This window comes from Trachemys scripta, chromosome 6 (assembly GCF_013100865.1).
Source record: "Trachemys scripta elegans isolate TJP31775 chromosome 6, CAS_Tse_1.0, whole genome shotgun sequence".
Taxonomy (NCBI): Eukaryota; Metazoa; Chordata; order Testudines; family Emydidae; genus Trachemys; species Trachemys scripta.
In genome coordinates, this window is record NC_048303.1 from 12,551,284 (window position 1) to 12,571,015 (window position 19,732).

A 19,732-nucleotide genomic window follows, 5' to 3' on the forward strand; every position below is an offset into this window, starting at 1 on the left:
GGTGATGGTGAGGCAATATTAAAGGTCATGATAGCTGTCTTATTGCGGTTGATTTTCAGTCCAATTTGCTGGCTGAATGCATTGAGTCAGGTTGTTTTTTCTTGTACATGGTGTTGGGTATGTGATAGGAGAGCGACATCATCTGCGAAGTCCAGATCTTCAAGGGATGAGAAGAGTGTCCATTTAATGCTTCTTGACATGTCTTCTGTTGTACGCCGCATTACCCAGTCGATGGCAATGTTGAAGAGGATTGCAGACATGACACACCCCTGACGTATTCCTGTTTTGACTTCAAAACTGAGCTCACTGTGATCAACACTGCATGTAAAGTTGAAATAGAAGCGTTTGATGACATTGATTATACGGAAAGGAATTCCATATGCCCGCAGAATACACCATAGGCTGGTCCTGTGAATGCTATTAAAAGCCTTCTCAAAGTCTATGAAATGTATGTAGAGTTGCTGTTGCCATTCTAAGCACTGTTCTGTTATGTTTCATAGAATGAAGATCTGGTCTGTGCATCCACGCCCTTTCCGAAAACCAGCTTGCTTTTTTTCTGAGAACGCTATCAACTGCCTCTGATATACGCTGAACTATAATCTTACGCAATACTTAGCTTGGCACAGCTAAAAGTGTGATACCACGCCAGTTATTACAATTACTGAGAGTTCCTTTCTTTGGTATCTTCACTATAACCCCATTGGTCCACTCATCTGGCACTTTTTCCCTTTCCCAGACTGATGTAGACAGAGGGGCCAGGATAGATGCTTCTAATTTAGGATTTACCTTGAACAATTCTGCATTCAAGTTATCCTTTCCAGGAGCTTTTCCATTTTTTAAGGATTTGATGGCTTGAATGATCACTTCCTTAGTTGGAGTGTCTGTGTTGATATCAAGATCTTCTTCTACCTCCTGGACGTTTGCTTCCTCTTTAGGTGGCTTCCTGTTCAGCAATTCTTTGAAATGCTTTGTCCAGTGCATTTCTTGTTCTTTTTTGGTTGTTAGTAGATGGCGTTGTTTGTTCCTGATGAGAGTGTTTGTTGGTGTCTGCTGTTTACCACAGATAAGCCACGTCATTTTGTAGATGGTTCCTTGTTCACCACGAGCAACTGCATCTTCTGCTTGTGTTGCCAGATGATGATTGATTATTTACTTCAGAAGGGTCTTAATCTACCCTGGGTCTTCATCATCAGCCCTTGCGCTTATCCGTAGATTTCAAAGTGCTTTACAAAGGAGAGCAGTATTATTATCCCCATCCTACAGATGGAGAAACTGAGGCACACAGAGGTGAGGTGACTTGCCCAAGGTCACCCAGCAGGCAGTGACAGAGCTGAGCATGGAACCCAGGTCTCCATAGAGCCAGTCCAGTGCTTTACCCCTCCCCATCTTTGCTTAGTTGTCCCAATCACAGCTCTGCTATGAATCAAAGGAAGTTTATGACCAAAATATTTTAGCCCTGGTCCCATGATTTTTGTGTCGCTGATAAAGAAGAAAAGATGTTTCTGCTTCACAGAACTTACAGTCTAAAAAGATAGATATTACAGTTCAGATCCATCCAGTGGTAATCAGGGTGAATCTCAAAGCAGGGCAGATGTTTGTATTTTTAAAATGAATTTCTTTGGAGGCATTTCTCGGGAAGGCTTTGCTGAAGGGGAATGTGTGTTAAGCAAGAATTTGAAGGAAGCGCGTGTGGTGCAATGTCCCTTATGTGTTCTCTGCACAGTTCCAAAACTGCATCCTAACTCTCCCTGCAGTTTCCCAATAATCTGCTATGAATTACTTACAGTAAATAAGGAAAGGTGTATTTTCAGCTTGAAGTGTTTGAGCTGGCAACAAACCCACCTCTCCGGACACGATCAAGACATAAATCTCCCGGAATTTCTTATTTAAACTGTAAGGTATCCCAGCCTAGGTTTTTTATGATAGGTTTTTAGGGATGATAGAGGGACTTAAGGAAGTTTAAAAATACAAAACCGAGTTTGTGCATGAACCCATTGCATCTCTCAAGGTGAATCCGCAGGGGAGTTGAATATATACATGTCTCTTTTTCTCCCGTGCTTGCACGGAGCCGTTTTTGGCTTTGCGATCTAAAACACCGTGCCAGAGTTCATGTGGTTATCCCAAGCGGCTAAGAATTTCCCAGAATGCCCTGGGAATCTTTAGACATTAAATGGCTTTCAAACGGGATTGATGTGGTTCCATGCAGGAAATAGCAGTGCCTCGGTAAACATTGTCAGGCAGGAAACTGGGGTTTAAATGGAAGCCTCAGGATTTGAAGGGGAAGACATTGGGATTGGTGGAGGGTGTGTGAGATCCTGCAGCAAAATGCCAAAGGTCGGGTTGTGACTAGCACTGCTTGGCTGTGTAAGGAGATGATGAGAGTCCAAGGAGCCTTCCTCCACTACACCAAAGGCGTAGTGCAGCTAGGAAGTGTAAACCCCACATGAAAGTAGAGCCTGTGCTCCCGAAAGGGGAGGAGAGAGGACAAGGCATTTCTCAGGGAGCCCCCAGGAGGAACTCAGGCTGAGGAGAATAGAGCTGTTCCTACTGCAGTGCGGCTCATCCTCATACCACAGGGATGTGCCTTTAAAGGGATAGAGCAGGGGTCGGCAACCTTTCAGAAGCGGTGTGCCGAGTCTTCATTTATTCACTCTAATTTAAGGTTTCACGTGCCAGTAATACATTTTAACGTTTTTAGAAGGTCTCTTTCTATAAGTCTATAATATATAACTAAACTATTATTGTATGTAAAGTAAATAAAGTTTTTAAAATGTTTAAGAAGCTTCCTTTAAAATTACATTAAAATGCAGAGCCCCCCGGACCGGTGACCAGGACCCGGGCAGTGTGAGTGCCACTGAAAAACAGCGCGCGTGCGCCTTTGGCACGCGTGCCATAGGTTGCCTACCCCTGGGATAGAGAGATGTCAGGTGCTGGCAGGGGAACCTCAGGAGTTGAGAAAGTGCCTGTCTCCATGGAACTGGAGCTGTCTTGCAGGCAGGGGCGGCCCTAGACTAGCTGCCAGCAACTGGCGCCCTAGGCGAGCCATGCAATTGGCGCCCACACCCCCAAACCCCAAGGGCAGATCTAGGCTGAGGTTTTTGGGAAACTGGGAAACATTTTGCCCCTTTTTTCCTTTTTTTTTTTTTTTTTGAACAGAGGCTTAATTATTCGGTTTGTCCGTCTGTCCATCTGTCCAACCAGCATTTCTGAGATCAGATAAAATAGAGACACAGAATTTTCAGAATAGATTTGTACACGACAGCCAGATGATATTTCAGTCCGATTTCAAATAAAAATGCATTAAAATGTTAATTATAATTTTTATTATTACAAATCCAAAATCATCCATTACGCTATCCTGCTTTAACTGCCATTACCACCACATCCTATATAGAAAGAAATAAGAAAACTCTTCAATTAACTTTAACCTGTATTTACAAAACACTCTGAATAAAAAACACTCTGTGCTCTTAAAACATGACTTTTCTTGCTTTAAGTTTTGAAAATTCAGTCACTAGTGCTTTTAGATCCAGTTTTGCAGATATTTCATGCTCTATTGACATTGTGGCAAGTCCAACGAGTCTCTCTTGCACCATTGTTGAACGCAGATATGTTTTTATCAATTTTAACTTTGAGAAGCTATGTTCCTCACTAGCTATGGAAACTGGCAAAGTTAAAAGAAAGCGTAGAGCTATACAAATGTTTGGAAAACTGTCTGTGAATTTATTTTCACAAACAAACTTCAGTACTTCTTCGGGAGTGGAATGTTTCTTAAGTCATCTGAAAAAGCCTGAAGCTCACTACACAAAATCTGTAGCATTAATGTCTTTTGAATGTTCATGAGTCAATGCCGACTCCAGTTTTATGCAAAATTCTCTTATCTGTTTTGCTGTTTTCTTTTGCAAGCTGCGGATATCATATAAAAAGCCAAATACTGACTCTAACTGCTGCATCTGTTGAAATCTTTCGTCAACCGAGTGAATAGCAGTATCAAGGACTGAGAAGTAGAAATTCACTTTGAACCTTTGTTTTGGGTTCTGAATGGGTGTGTCTCGTCCTTCATATGGAAACTGCTGTTTCTTTTGCCGAATGCGACCTGGCTCTGGTTCAAATTCTGTTGGAAAGTCTATTTCTTCAGCAAGCTTGAGAGAATCTACCAGTGTTCTTTCGAACCCTTCATCACTTCTGAATTCCTCCAGAATATTTTTAGTTTGCTGCAGTTTTTGAATAGCAGAATGTATGTTCAAGTTGTTTTCCTGAAGCTGCTTACTAGTGAGGTTAATCCCGAAAAGGATGTTAAACCACAAAATGAGTGAAGTCACAAATTTGAACTTGGAAAGGCTCATATTTGCAAGAGCTTCTGCATCTGAATGTGCCGTATTGCCAGATGATCCAGTAAAGGTAGTATCATCAGAAATTTCAGTTAGAGCATCATAAATGTTTCCAAGTTCATAGCGAAGAGGCTTCAAAGCATCAATGCGACTCTCCCATCTTGTCTGACTAAGTGGTTTCACAGTTAGAGAATTCACATGGCGAGTCAGAATCACCCAACAGCGTGTTGAGCCTGAGAAAAACACATTGCACCAGGTCAAAGAAACTGCTTGCCTCCAAACAGCATCTAGCAGCATCATTGACAACCAGATTCAGAGATCCTTGCGCACTGCAAGGAACGAAAAAGGCCCAAGGATTGATTTCCATCATTCTCCTTTGCACACCATTGTCTTTACCCTTCATATTACTCCCATTTTCATAGCCTTGGCCACCTAAGTTTTCAACAGATAATGACATTGTTTCAAACTCTTGTAGAATAGTTTAAGTCATAAATGCTCCAGTCATCTCCTTCAGTGGTACGAAACCCAAAAAATGTTCCTTTATGAGCACTTCAACATTATCTTCGTCTGCAGACTTTTCCATAGCCACAAAACGGATGATCATCATCATTTGTTCAACGTGACTCACATCTGGTGTACAGTCCAATATTATTGAAAAGTATTTTGCAGAATTTGCAGAATTCTACAATTTTCTTTTATTGGGATTTGCTAGAATTTGAATCAGTTCATTCTGCATATTTTTCCTAAGTAATGAACCTGCGTTTCATGATCAGTTATTTTACATAGATGCTCCTTCATGACTGGATCAAACAAAGCTAGGTATTCAACAAATTTTTAAAAGTTTCCATTACCTGGAGTGTATAATTTTTCATTTCTACCACGACCGCGGAATGCTAAATTTTGCCCACCGAGAACTCTCACTAAAGCAATCAGGTGCTCTAATATTTGTTGCCAGTATTTTTCTTTTTCCTTGATCACGCGTAAATTTTCTTCATTTATAGTTTTTCCTTTTTTCACTCATAATTCAAGTTCTTTTCAATTTTGAAAACATTCTAAATGTTCTGTACTTCTTTCATGTGAAGAGAGAATTGAAGATATGTTTTTCCAGTCCTTCGAACCATTTTCAGTAAGTGATGTACAGTTGGTAGAAGCTTGATGTACAGTGATGTACAGCTTGATTTCTAAACAACTTGCAGCAAAAGCAAAACAGAGTCCTTCGACACTGAATATTGTAACCAGTTTCAATGAATTTCTTCCCTATTAATGAATTTCCTCTTGTAATGCTGAGCAGAGAATTTTCTTTTTTTTTCCATCCTTAGGGAAGGGAAATTCATGAACTTGTTTGGGTCCATGTTCCACGAGAATTTGCCGCACACTGTCATCACATCTGGGCCGTGAAGTTGGGTCCCCATACTGTAACTTGTTTGTAACTTCCTCATCCTTTTTTCGTTCTACTTCTTTTACGTCAATTTATGCATGTGTCTCTGAAGGTGAATAAATTTTCTACACTTCCATATCAGTCTGATGCTGTGAGCTGCCTTCATCTAGAAGTAAGTTTCCATCATCTTGAGTTTCCAAACTGCGGCCTGGTCTACACTAGGCGTTTATGTCGAAGTTAGCGCCGTTACATCGAATTAACCCTGCACCCGTCCACACCGCGAAGGTATTTAGTTCGACATAGAGGTCTCTTTAATTCGACTTCTGTACTCCTCCCCGACGAGGGGAGTAGCGCTAAATTCGACATGGCCATGTCGAATTAGGCTAGGTGTGGATGGAAATCGACGCTAATAGCTCCAGGAGCTATCCCACAGTGCACCACTCTGTTGACGCTCTGGACAGCAGTAAGAGCTCGGATGTTCTGAACTGCCACACAGGAAAAGCCCCGGGAAAATTTGAATTTGAATTCCTTTTCCTGTCTGGCCAGTTTGAATCTCATTTCCTGTCTGGACATCGTGGCGAGCTCAGCAGCACTGGCAACGATGCAGAGCTCTCCAGCACTGATGGCAGTGCAATCTCAGAATAGAAAGAGGGCCCCAGCATGGACTGATCGGGAAGTCTTGGATCTCATCGCTGTGTGGGGCGATGAGTCCGTGCTTTCCGAGCTGCGATCCAAAAGACGGAATGCAAAGATCTATGAGAAGATCTCTAAAGACATGGCAGAGAGAGGATACAGCCGGGATGTAACGCAGTGCCGCGTGAAAATCAAGGAGCTGAGGCAAGGCTACCAGAAGACCAAAGAGGCAAACGGACGCTCCGGATCCCATCCCCAGACATCCCGTTTCTACGAGGCACTGCATTCCATCCTCGGTGCGGCCGCCACCACTACCCCACCACTGACTGTGGACTCTGAGGATGGGATAGTGTCCACGGCCGGATCCTCGGACATGTTAGCGGACGGGGAAGATGAGGAAGGAGATGAGGAGGACGAGGCAGTCGACAGCGCTCACAACGCTGATTTCCCCGACAGCCAGGATCTCTTCATCACCCTTACAGAGATCCCCTACCAACCCTCCCCAGCCGTTACCCCGGACACAGAATCTGGTGAAGGATCATCCAGTAAGTGTTGTAAACATCTAAACATTTATTTGTAACAGAACATGATTATTAACAATTTAAAAAATGGGTTTCTCATGATTAGTTTGATTAACTTAACGGTTCAGTCATGGGCAGTGCAACTATTTGAAAAAAATCTAGCAATGTCCGGTTTTGCATGATTGTCCTGCCCAAGCCGCTCTACTGTTTAGTCCCTGCTACTGCAGCTACAGTAAGATGCGGTCTATATGTCCGGGGATGGAGCAGAAATCCTCCTGGGACATCTCAAGGAAGCTCTCCTGCAGGTAATTTGAAATCCGCTGCATTAGGTTCTTGGGGAGAGCGGCCTTATTGGGTCCTCCGTAGTAGGACACGTTGCCGCGCCACGAGACTAGCAAGTACTCTGGAATCATTGCTTGGCACAGCATGGCGGCATACGGCCCTGGTCTTTGAAGGCTTTCCCGGAGCATTCTCTGTCTGTCGCTCTCAGAGATCCTCATGAGGGTGATGTCGCTCATGATGACCTGCTTTGAATGAGGTAGGGGAATGTTAGTGTTGGGACTGCTTTACCGTTCCTTTACAGAACTGTAACCGCTGGTTTGCAGCCACGCGGTGGAGGCGGGAGAGGGTCAGCCGAAAGGGATCGTTCCCGGGGACAGCCGCGAGGGTGTGGGACAGGAGCAGACTTCCTGCTTGCCGGATTGCTGGCAGCAGGGACCGACATTGATTTCAATGTGAAATGAGGCCATTGCTAATATTAAAGTTTTAAGCTGCCACGAATCTACGGCTTACCATGTCTGCGTGCAAGAGCAATTCCGTTGTCCTGACAGGGTTCTCAAAAGTGCTCTGCAAAACCCCAGACACTGAATGCGAAGGCCGAGAATTCGACCTTGTGCTGAGTGCGCATGTGATAGGTGCTGTGCATGGTCCTGTTCACAGAGAAAGACTATGTTCTTTGTTCACAACTACATTTATCTTTCTGAGGAATTCACTCCCTTTTTCCCATTCCCACAGCCCCATCTGCGACTGTCTCACAACCTAGCCTGTCATCACACTCCCAGAGGCTAGGGAGGATTAGGCATAAGAAGAAGAGGACACGGGAGGACATGTTCTCAGAGCTTATAGCCTGCTCCCGAGCCCAGGCAGCACAGCAGACCCAGTGGCGGGAGAACTTGTCCCAAATGCACCAAGCCAACATGGATCGGGAGGAGAGGTGGCGTCAGGAAGACCAGCAGGCAACTCAAACCCTGCTTGGACTACTGAGGGAGCAAACGGACACGCTCCGGCGCCTTGTGGATGTTCTACAGGAACGGAGGCAGGAGGACAGAGCCCCGCTGCAGTCCATCTCTAACCGCCCTCCCCCGCCACCAAGTCCCATACTCCCTTCACCCAAAGTGCACAGAAGGAGAGGCGGCAGAGTCCCTGCTAACTCTCACTCCACCCCTGCAGAGAGCTCGAGCAGCAGAAGGCTCTCATTCCCCAAAGTTTGACAAGTTCTTTCCTTCCCGCCTGACACAAGCCCCCGTCCAAGTTTCACTTCCCAGTCCCATGTGTAGTTGATAATAAAAAATATGTTTCTGTTAACTACTGTTTCCATCATGTTCTTTTGGAGGAGGGGGGGAAAGGGGGTTGGTAATTGGACAGGACAGTCACCTTTGGCAGGGTACATAGTCGGGGGCAGGCACAGCAGCAGGGCACATACATAGTGCAGTGATGCAGTGACTACTTACCCTGGTTAGTCTGGGAGGTTCTTTTCATGTTATGTGGTGGGGGGTGGGTTGCTCTGTGACTTTGTGGCAGGGGAGGGCAGTTAGAGATCTTAAGCGGCGGTCCTTAGGCAGGATCACAGAGCCACACAGCAGGGGATCTGTAACCGTCCCCCCCCGCCACAAAGTCACATAGACCCCCCATACACACAGTCCCTATCAGGAGGGGTGACAGGCTCCGTTGAAAGAACCATCCCACCGCAGCGGAGCCTGTCAGTCCTTGAGTTTAGAAGCTGCATTCGCGCGACTACACTACACCCGCTCCGCACCACAGTCTGCGTCCCAGTTTTTAAAAATTCCCGCGAAAACAGTATTAAAGAAAACGGTGTGCTTTAACAAAGTAGAACTATTTTTATTTTGAAACGTGTGTTGGAAGTGGGGTGAAGGCTTCTCTGTACACAAAATTAGAAAGTCACAGGTTACCCTGCTCACTCAGGAACTTTGCTTTCAAAGCCTCCCGGATGCACAGCGCTTCCCGCTGGTCTCTTCTAATCGCCCGGCTGTCTGGCTGTGAGTAATCAGCAGCCAGGCTAATTTCCTCAACCTCCCACCCCGCCATAAAGGTCTCCCCCTTGCTCTCACAGAGATTGTGGAGCACACAGCAAGCTGCTATAACAATGGGGATATTGGTTTCGCTGAGATCACAGCGAGTCAGCAAGCTTCTCCATCTCCCCTTGAGACGTCCAAAAGCACACTCCACCACCATTCTGCACTTGCTCAGCCGGTAGTTGAAGAGTTCTTTTTCAGTGTCCAGGGCACCTGTATAGGGCTTCATGAGCCAGGGCATTAGCGGGTAGGCTGGGTCCCCGAGGATGACTATAGGCATCTCCACATCCCCAACAGTTATTTTGTGGTCCGGGAAGTAAATACCTTGCTGCAGCCGTCTAAACAGACCAGAGTTCCTGAAAACACGAGCGTCATGAACCTTGCCCGGCCATCCGACATTGATGTTGGTAAAACGTCCCCTGTGGTCCACCAGTGCTTGCAGCACCATGGAAAAGTAGCCCTTTCTGTTAATGTACTGGCTGGCCTGGTGGTCCGGTGCCAGGATAGGGATGTGAGTTCCATCTATGGCCCCACCGCAGTTTGGGAATCCCATCGCTGCGAAGCCATCTATGATCGCCTCCAAGTTTCCCAGGGTCACTACCTTTGGCAGCAGTACATCAACGATTGCCTTGGCTACTTGCATCACAACAACCCCCACGGTAGATTTGCCCACCCCAAACTGGCTCGCGACTGACCGGTAGCAGTCAGGCGTTGCAAGCTTCCAGAGGGCTATGGCCACTCGCTTCTGGACAGTCAGGGCTGGTCGCATCCGGGTGTCATTGCGCTTCAGGGCAGGGGACAGCAACTCACAAAGTTCAAGGAAAGTTCCCTTCCGCATGCGGAAGTTTCGCAGCCACTGTGATTCATCCCAGACCTGCAGCACTATGCGGTCCCACCACTCAGTGCTTGTTTCCCGTGCCCAGAATCGCCGTTCCACGGCATCAACATGACCCATTGCCACCGTGATGTCCTCGGCGCTGGGTCCCCTGCTTTCTGAGAGGTCTGTGCTACTCTCAGACTTCAGGCCATCACCGCGTTGACGTAGCCTCCTCGCCTGACTTTTCTGCATCTGCCTCAGGGCAACCTGTATGATAAGCTGCGAGACGTTGAGAGCGGCCACAACTGCAGCGATGGTTGCAGCGGGCTCCATGCTCACAGTGCTGTGGCGTCCGCGCTGTCAATGACTTGAAAAGTGCGCGAAATGATTTCCCGCCGGCGCTTTCAGGGAGGGAGGGAGGGCGGGAGTGAGTGATGGATGGATGACGACAGTTACCCAAAAGCACCCTGGCCCCTTTTTTTTTTACCCAGAAGGCATTGGTGGCTCGACCCAGAATTCCAATGGGCAGCGGGGACTGCGGGAACTGTGGGATAGCTGCCCACAGTGCACCGCTTCCAATGTCGACGCTTTCCCCGTTAGTGTGGACTCACAAAGTCGAATTACTGTCCTTAGTGTGGACACACACGTTCGACTTTGCAATATCGATTCCAAATATTCGATTTAAGTAAAATCGAACTACTCTCGTAGTGTAGACAAGGCCTGCTTTTTTGTGAATGTGAGCTTCTCTCATCTCAAAGTAATATACCCTCATCTTGATGTTTCAAACTGCTTCCATGCAGATGTGAGCTAACCTCCTCTCCAAGTAAAATTCCTTCATCTGGATGCTGTGAACTGCTTCCATCTTTATTTGGATTAAAGAGAAGATATTTCAGGAAGGATCCCTGCTGTTTTGCTTGGTCCTTTTCCTTCTCAACCTTTCGTTTATGATACTCAGCTCCTGAGGGTTTCCTTTTTCCTCTTTCTGCCATGGGGCATTTGAATATTGTTACGTACTGTGCTCTCGACTGCAAGCATTATAGCGTTAAGGATGGCTGACACACCCACCACATGGCTGGCGATTTAAACCACATTGCAGCCATCCCAACACGTCTTTTCACTGCTTAAAGGTTCAATGATTAGTAACATACACTCACTTACCTATTGAAACAGTTAGTTACAGCGTTTACATGGAAACAAAATTACCTTTTTTGATGTTATAACCCGACACGAGTTGTTTGGAAAGTAATCCCCTTCCTCAAGGTTACCCACTTGGAGTGTGACATCATCACTTTTGTAGTCTATTAAGCGTTAACGCTGTTACTTTTCTTTTATGGACCGTATTTATTACATGTGAACCAGTTATAACAAAGAAAAGTTCATAATTATACAGCCCAATAATAACGCTAAGGTTTAATAACGCTTAAAGATACTCACATTTTGGATTTATAATACTGAAAGACATTATTCTTTATTCTTTGGCACCAAGAAACATAATTTTCCACAGTATTCGCTCAGTTCTTAACCATCTATCTGCGACGTGTGTTAAAATGACTGTTTGACATATATCAACTCACGATATGTCCGCTCTACATGAATTTCCAGGTATGCGACCTTGCTGTATATTCGAGTTATGTGTCACTAGCATTTCTGCTCTTGCTGCTGGCGGATGTGTTTCATTGTGGCTGAGTTATGGCTTATCAAAATTGCGGAGTGGGTCAAGATGACCCACGTCGCAAATTGAAAAAAAATTTGCTAAAATATTATTTATTTTTGCAGTAAATAAAAGATTTGACATGTTAATAAATTCTCAGAAATGTAGAGAAGTGAATTATAATTCATACTCCCCCCGTACATGCAACAGGAATTGAAATAATGACATCTTTGTTATTTTATTTGTTTTTTTTTTCATCTTTTTCATTTTTTTCGTTCTTTCTTTTTTTTTTTATTTGATTTTTTCCCTCGAATTTGGCGCCCCATTTAGCTTGGCACCCTAGGCAGCCTGCAGAGCTCCCTGGCTGCCCCTATGCGTAGGAGCCGGAGGGGGGACATGCCGCTGCTTCCAGGAGCCACGCAGAGTGGAACAAGCCTCTGACCCCACTCCCCGGCTGGAGCGCCGGAGCGGGGCAAGCCCTGGACCCCGCTCCCTGCCGGGAGCTCGAGGGCCAGATTAAAACATCTGGAGGGCCAGATATGGCCCCCGGGCCGTAGTTTGCCCACCCCCGCTATAGAGGGCTCATCAGTCTCTTGGTGGCCTACCCACCACTAGAGGGGGACAGAGGGCTACACCAAGTGGTCAAGGCTTATGCTTCCAGCTGGAGACTGAATGCTCACTTTTGAGCATTAGGAGGGCGCTGATTGACATCACTTGAGTCTTTGCACATATTGTTGCATAATAAAATAAATCACAAATCTTTCACTTGGGTTTCTTCAGCAACTGCTTCACTTACATGCATTTAAACATCAGTACTTTGCACAGTTTATAAATCAGTACTCTTCTCTCTGGTGGCTCTTCTGCACAGCTGTCTCCACACTGTGCGGGTGCAGATTAGAGCATTGGGTGCAACGATGTATCCTTGTTAGTTTTAGTCCATAGGAATAAGCTGATGTAGAAAAGATACTTAAATAATTAGCATTTTAGTTGCTGGATTTCATGTATTGGGCAACACACATTGAACACACACTTCGCCTGTAGTTTTTTATGGTATACTTGAGAATGAACTTGTTCTGTAATTTTTCTCTGCATTATGTCAACTAAATGATAACCATAAGGAAAGGTACACCTCTACCTCGATATAACACTGTCCTCGGGAGCCAAAAAATCTTACCGTGTTATAGGTGAAACCGCGTTATATTGGACTTGCTTTGATCCACTGGAGTGCACCCCCCCCCCCCGGAGCACTGTTTTACCGCGTTATATCCGAATTCATGTTATATCGGGTCGCGTTATATCAAGACAGAGGTGTAATTAAGAGTGGAAATAAGCAGGCTGCTGTGATATTTCTTGAAACAAGCTGCTATAACATCGAAAAGGGATTGAGGAAACATCCCCTTGTCCTGAGCACTGTATACACTTGGATTATAGCGTCGTCATTTTTATTTGGTCCCTGTAAAAGTAAAGTACCAAATTTCTTGTTTAAAAAGATGAAGATTCTGTTTTATTGTATTTTCTCTATCATTCTTTTCTTTCCTTGCCCCTCACCTGTTTATGTTCTTACTTTCTTTCCTTTGGCAGCCACCATTTTTGTCTAGGGATTAGAGTAGAGGGCCAGTGGAGAGACACATAACTCGCTGTGCATCTGATCCTGACCTTGCTTCTGGAGTTGCATAATTCCCACAGTCCTTCATTGTGGCAACAGTATGACACAGGAGGGGGTGACTTTTTAATGCCAACATTGTACTCTCCTGGTCCTCATCCAGGTGGGCAGTGGGCCAGTCCCCTGCTGTAATTTAGAGGGTGCCAAGGAGCAGTTGCAGCAGCCAAAAATCACCAGAGCCCCAGGGAAGCCCAGGTCCTAGCACAGGGGACAACATGGTCCCTTTGGGTGCTAATTTTGAGAGAGGTGTAGACAGACTGAATTTACCTGTGGTGACATGAGTTCCCTTGAGCAGAAAAAACCAGGCAGCATGTGTGCTTCCTGCATGGCTCGTGTGCCTTTTGTGTTTGCCACACCCGTTAAACCAGCCCCACTCTTTTGCATATTGAATTGAATACTCACATATGTTACAAAAGGCAGAAAGGCCAAAGGGAAGTTGTTTCTATTGCATTGTGCAGCTGCTGTTGCTATTTCTACAATACCTGCTTTATATTGTGTTGAAATTTCAGCCACTGCACTTACACTGAGTAATCCGCATGCTCATTACTAAAGTGACAGTCAGTCTGTCTCTCTCGCTCTCTCTCCCTCTAGTTTCAATTTCCTCTTTTCTTAATTCCCTCCCTAGACAGCCGTTGCCTCTTCCAGTGAGATGTGGTTTTGCTGATGCCGCCTGTTGTCTGTCCCCCTTGCAGAAAGATTTCACAATGCGGGAGGAGCTGCAGCAGCGCGACGTGGAGCGCTGGCTGGGATTCATCACCTTTCTCTGCGAAGTCTTTGGCACCATGAGGAGCAACGGTGGGGAGCCCTTCCGAGTCCTTGTCTGTCCCATTTATACCTGCCTCAGGGAGGTAATGCCTCATTTTCTCACCCGTGTATTAGCTAAGCTGTTGAGTTACAATTCTGGTGGTGTCCTTGGCTATTTATTCTTTCTTTTCAATTATTAACATTTCCCCTCCATCTATCCCTTTGAATTATTCCTTTCTGGCATGGGCTTTTGGATCCTTCCGTCCTGCACAGCCCTTTGAATTAAAGCTCAGAGTCCCGAGACCCCATCCTTAAGGACACCAACCATGCAAAATCCAGCAGTACAAAAAGTGTTCTAGTTCTGAAAGGTAAATAACGCCCAACTCCAAACCACAGGGGACTAGGATACGCAGAATCATCTCACAGAGGGCAGTCTGAGGAAAGCAAAAGAGTGAGGTGGTGGTGTTGTTTATATTAAAATAGCACCTAGCCACCCCAACTGAGAGCAGGGCTGTATCATGATAGGTGCTGTATAAACCCATGTGATTTACCAGAAGAGACAATCCCTGCCCTAAGGAATCTACAGTCTAAATCAGGGGTGGGCAACCTACGTTTTAAGCCGGCCCACGAGCTCCCGCTGGGGAGTGGGGTCTGGGGCTTGCCCCACTCCAGCCAGGGAGCAGGGTCGTGGGCCGCACCACGCGGCTCCTGGAAGCCACAGCATGGCCCTGCTCTGGCATTCCAGCTGGGGAGCAGGGTCAGGGGCTGCTTCATGCGGCTCCCAGAAGCCACGGCATGGCCCCGCTCCGGCTCCTATGCGCTCCAATGGCCCCCTCCAGCACTCCAATGGGAGCTGTAGGGGCGGTGCCTGCGGACAGGGCAGCGTGCAGAGCCGCCTGGCCACGCCTTCACATAGGAGCCAGAGAAGGGACATGCTGCTTCTTCCGGGAGCCACTTGAGGTAAGCACCGCTGGGAGCCTGCACCCCTGAGCCTCTCCCCACACCCCAACCCCCTGTCCCAGCCCAGTTCCCCCTCCCACCCTCTGAACCCCTCGGTCGCAGCTCAGAGCATCCTCCTACACCCCAAACTCCTCATCCTCGGCCCCTCCCCGCACCTCACTCCCCCACTCCAGCCCGGAGCCCCCTCCCACACCCTGAACTCCTCATTTCTGGCCCCACCCCGGAGCCCGCACCCCCAACCAGAACCCGCACTGCCTCCCGCCCTCCAACCCCAATTTTGTGAGCATTCATGGCCCGCCATACAATTTCTATTCCCAGATGTGGCCCTCGGGCCAAAAAGTTTGCCCATCCCTGGTCTAAATAGTCAAGACAGACAAAAGATGGGAGGGAAAACAGGCACAAATAAATGAAGAGACTTACTCGCGGTCAAACAGCAGGTTTGTGACAGTGATAAGATCAGAACCCAGGTCTCCTAGGCCAATGCACTATCCACTAGACAACACTGCCTTCCGTCGTTTAAATGAGATGGGGGGATAGATAGAAAGCATAGTGGGACATCGACCTTTAATGACTTTGGCAGAAGCCTCAGATTTGCAAATACAAAAATAAGCTGAAGTGTTAAAAGATTATCTAAATGTTGAAGAGAACTTTTCTCCAGCCAATTTAAAAGCTTTTATGTCTTCTGCTGCTTGTAGAAGACATTCTTAGGAAAAGCAATCTTATGGCCCATGTAGTGGAGCAGTGAATCTCGATTTTATCAGCTGTGCCTCTGTAGTCTCATACAACAACAGAGCTAAATAACTGGCAGCAAGATAAATTCTGCTCTTGAAACAAACACAACCGCAAAAAAAGGGAAGTGCTAAGAGTAATTATTTTGTACTTACATAGCAACTTTCGTCTGTGTGTGCCAGGGCATGTTGTAAACATTAAGCTCATAACAACACCACTGTGAGTGGAAAGATGAATAAACTGAGGCACAGAGAAATTAAGTGAGTCACTATTATAAGCTAGGAGAACCCAGAAGCCCTATCTGCCTAGCGGCCCCAACCGAGAATATTGTCTAGTGTGTGTCACAATATTGTCTAGTGTGTGTCACAAGTGTGACACACTGGGGAGTGTGTGTTAAACATCCCCCGCTGTGCTGATGCAGAAAGGATGTGAATTGTACAGGCCCCAGCTGGACAGCAGTACTAGTCATGCTTTTAGCTCTGAAGGTCCCTGGTTCAATTCCCAGTGTGTCAGTATCATGATAGGTACTGGGAATTGAACCAGGGACCTTCAGAGCTAAAAGCATGACGGGTAATGCTGCCCACCTGGGACCTGTACCAATTCATATCCTTTCTGCATCAGCACAGAGGGGGATGTTTAGCACACACTCCCCAGTGTGTCACACTTGTGACACACACTAGACAATATTGTAACACTTTCCCCCATGTGATGTTAATCATAGTAATGTAGGAAAGGATCCTGGAAAGGATCTTGAGAGGCAACCTAATCCAGCCCCTTGTGCTGAGGCGGGACCAAGTAAATCTAGAGCATCCCTGACAGGTGTTTGTCTGACCTGTTCTTAAAAAACCTCCAATGGATGGGAATTCCACAAGCTCCCTTGATAACCTACTCCATTACTTAGCTATCCTTATAGTTGAAAAGTTTTTTCATAATATCTAACCTAAAAATCCATGTTGGCTATTGCTTATAACCCTATTATCCTCTAGATGGTTACAAATGGATTGTTTAATAATATGTTCTAGTGTGTTGTCAGCGTGACAGTTCAGGGCAACTGTCCCTGTATTCCACCTCCGTGGTCCTTCAAGGACTCTCAGTCCCACTCTCAGGCTTCCAGCTCCTCAACTTTCACCTCTCTTAGGGTGGAGACCCACGTCTCTCTCCCTCCTGAACGGGGGTTTTCCAGGCTGTACAGTTCTCTGCCAGCACTGTGACATCCCCAGCGAGCCAGTCTGCCTAAACAGACCCGTGTCTGCACTTCGCTTTCTCTTCAAAGGCTATGAACAGCTGTGGTTTCCCGCAGTCACAAGTTATTGCACAGCCCCTTCTAAGCAAGCACATGTATTCTTAAGGTGAAAGCATTACAGAAAAAAACATATTAAAACAATGAAAGTTCCTCTACACATGCTTACCAGAGGTCACCCATCAGTCTTATGGGGCCTCAATAGGCCAAAGTCCTTCCAACCCTTCCCAGGAAGGATTGGAGGCCCCCTTGGACAGAATGTTCTGTCTGCTTGCTGGATCAGAAAGCAGGGCCTGAGACAGTTTAAACTCAGGCTGTTTAGCCAAAAGTCCTGTCTTTGTCTGTTGGTCTCTGGAGAATCCAGTTTGAACCTGTAAATCCAAGCCTCTGCTGATCGTTGTACCTCGCTGAAGGGGTTACAATCTGGGAGAATTTGCCCAATCATCCCCCCACTCTTCTTAATTCCTGGAGGAACTGTGGTCACCCTCCCCCATGGAATTACAATCGGTGGCCAAATAATATGTAAATGTAATACTGTAAACTCTCCCAAAGATATTGCAAGAAATTGCCATATCTGTCGTCCCAATGAGTATGTGGGGGCTTCGTATGAAACCCAATGTGAATTAAAATTCATTTGGATAACAGAAAATGAATTCAGAATACCAGTGATTCAGTATCAGCAAGGATACTTTAAAATCTCTAAATAAATGTAAATAAAGAGCCAAGTTATGCTGATATTTTCTTTTCCCATCATTGTCCCTGAGCAAAGTGTTTTTGTTCATTAGTTATCAGGTTTGCAGCAGCGGTGACGACTCTGCTGTTTCCAAACCCTAAAATGGTGGATCTAGGGCTGATCCGTGCAGGGAGGTTGTGACCTCATGTTGCAGGCTCTCTGTTTCATGGCATCTAGACATAACCAGCTTTGGGATTTTTTTAATACCCTTAGCTAATCTTATCTCGCGGGATGGACTCGTGAGAATGGGTTCAGCCAGTCAGCGTTTGTGATAGGTGGCAACTCTAAAAGGATCACCAAACCCAAGCTGGATTCTGGGAACCCCCGGAGTTATGCAAGCTGTAACAGTCCTCGATGCACAGCAGCCCGGTAGTGCAGTTGCTATGGCCCCTGCTCCTGTGCAGCCCAGCTCTCAGGCTGCTCGGTACTCCACAAGGGGGCTAGCAATGTTGGAAGCCGGCTGGAGGGAGATCTGCCGGGTCAGCAGGGTACAAGGCTTGGAAGAGCATCTTGTCCCCTTCCCAGCCTCCAGGACCTGTCGGGTCTGACCCTGGGAGCTACCCACATAAGTGCATTTGTGGATTTCCCGGGGAGGCGATGCTGTGCAAGCACCATTCCTTCCCGCAGGGACATTCTGCCCTTGGCAGGTCTCTTTGAAGACAAAGCCAGATCAGGGTGGTTCAGGCAATGAAAGGCAGGCCTAGGTGGCACTGACAGCACTCTCCTTGCCTATGTTACCCATCACAGCTTGAATTCTTACAAGTGGCAGGATTGTTTAAATCTCCTCCGCTTTTCATGCTTTTTCACATATTGCCTTTCGCTCAGCTTAGACAACAAAACTAGCCTGATCTTTCACTCTCCCTGCCCGTGCAAGATTGTTCCCAAGAGTGTTTTTTCTAGGGCCCAGTCCAGTTTTGAATGTCCCAGGAACATGGGAATTACACCATTTCCTTGGTAGACATATTCGCAGCCTAATAGATCTCCCTGATATTCATCCTAAATTTTCCTTTGTGTAACTTCATCCCATCACTCTTGTTTGTACCCCCTTGGAGAGCCTGGGGAGGTTGTTTTTTCGTTTTGTCTTGTCTCCTTCCTCTGAAGCATGAGGGATGGCCATAGCTGGAGATGGGACATTGGACAGGGACTACCAGGGCTCTGAGCACTGAGCAGCTTCTCTCTCAGGTGCTTGGCTGGCTGGTTCTTGCTCCCATGCTCGGCATGTGACAGAATGCCACACGTAGGGTGGGAAAGGAATTTCATCCAGTCAGATCTGCAGTGACTTTGGGGGGGTATCACCTTCCTCTGCACCATGTGGGTGTGGGTCACTTGCCAGGATTATCTGGGAATATCTCACTTAATTGTTTCCCTGCCATGGCGGGGACCTTGGGCACTGGTGCACCTCAGTCCCTCCTATTCTCTGTCTGTGGCACATACTAGTCTCCTGTGGGGTATAATACTTTGGTCTAATTTCGTTTGTTGGGTTTGGAGTGCGGGCTCAGGTGGTTTTGGTGGCCCGTGCTATACAGCAGACAGGGCCTGCTCCAGGCACCAGCCAAGCAAGCAGGTGCTTGGGGCGGCCAACAGAGAGGGGCTTCACGTCTGGCTCTTCGGCGGCAATTCGGCGGCGGGTCCCTCAGTCCCTCTCAGAGCGAAGGACCAGCTGCCGCATTGCCGCCGAAAACTGAAGCGGCGGCGGTAGAGCAGATCACGATCGCAGCTTTTTTTCTTTTTTTTTCTGCTTGGGGCGGCAAAAAGCCTGGAGCCGGCCCTGACAGCAGGTCAGTCCACATCCCTACTGGCTTTAAACTCTATGATTCTCCCTCCTGTTTGATGACACCCTTCAAACACTGGTGCTTGCTTTTTCTCCTGCCGCCCATCCACCCAGTTCTTTTACTCTGTAGTCCTTTATAAAAAATCGTTATTCGAGACAAGCTAAGATCTCTGTCTCTCAGTCCTTTCAGCAATTCGTGCATCTTAGCCTCTCCCCCCCCCCCTCCTTTTCCTTTATAGCTTTGGCAGA

At 46.7% G+C, this 19,732-nt stretch overlaps 1 protein-coding gene across 2 annotated transcripts in view; it reads left to right on the forward strand.

Annotated features, from left to right (window-relative positions):
- The window catches only part of CTIF (cap binding complex dependent translation initiation factor), a 99,430-nt gene that overhangs the window by 50,141 nt on the left and 29,557 nt on the right, over window positions 1-19,732 (forward strand). For both annotated transcript variants that reach the window (XR_004646147.1, XM_034773727.1), the window contains exon 2: window positions 13,999-14,154. Coding sequence is in view for 1 of the 2 variants with exons in the window: in XM_034773727.1 (XP_034629618.1) it covers window positions 13,999-14,154 (156 nt within the window). In the remaining variant the exon portion in view is untranslated. The remainder of the gene's footprint in view (window positions 1-13,998; window positions 14,155-19,732) is intronic.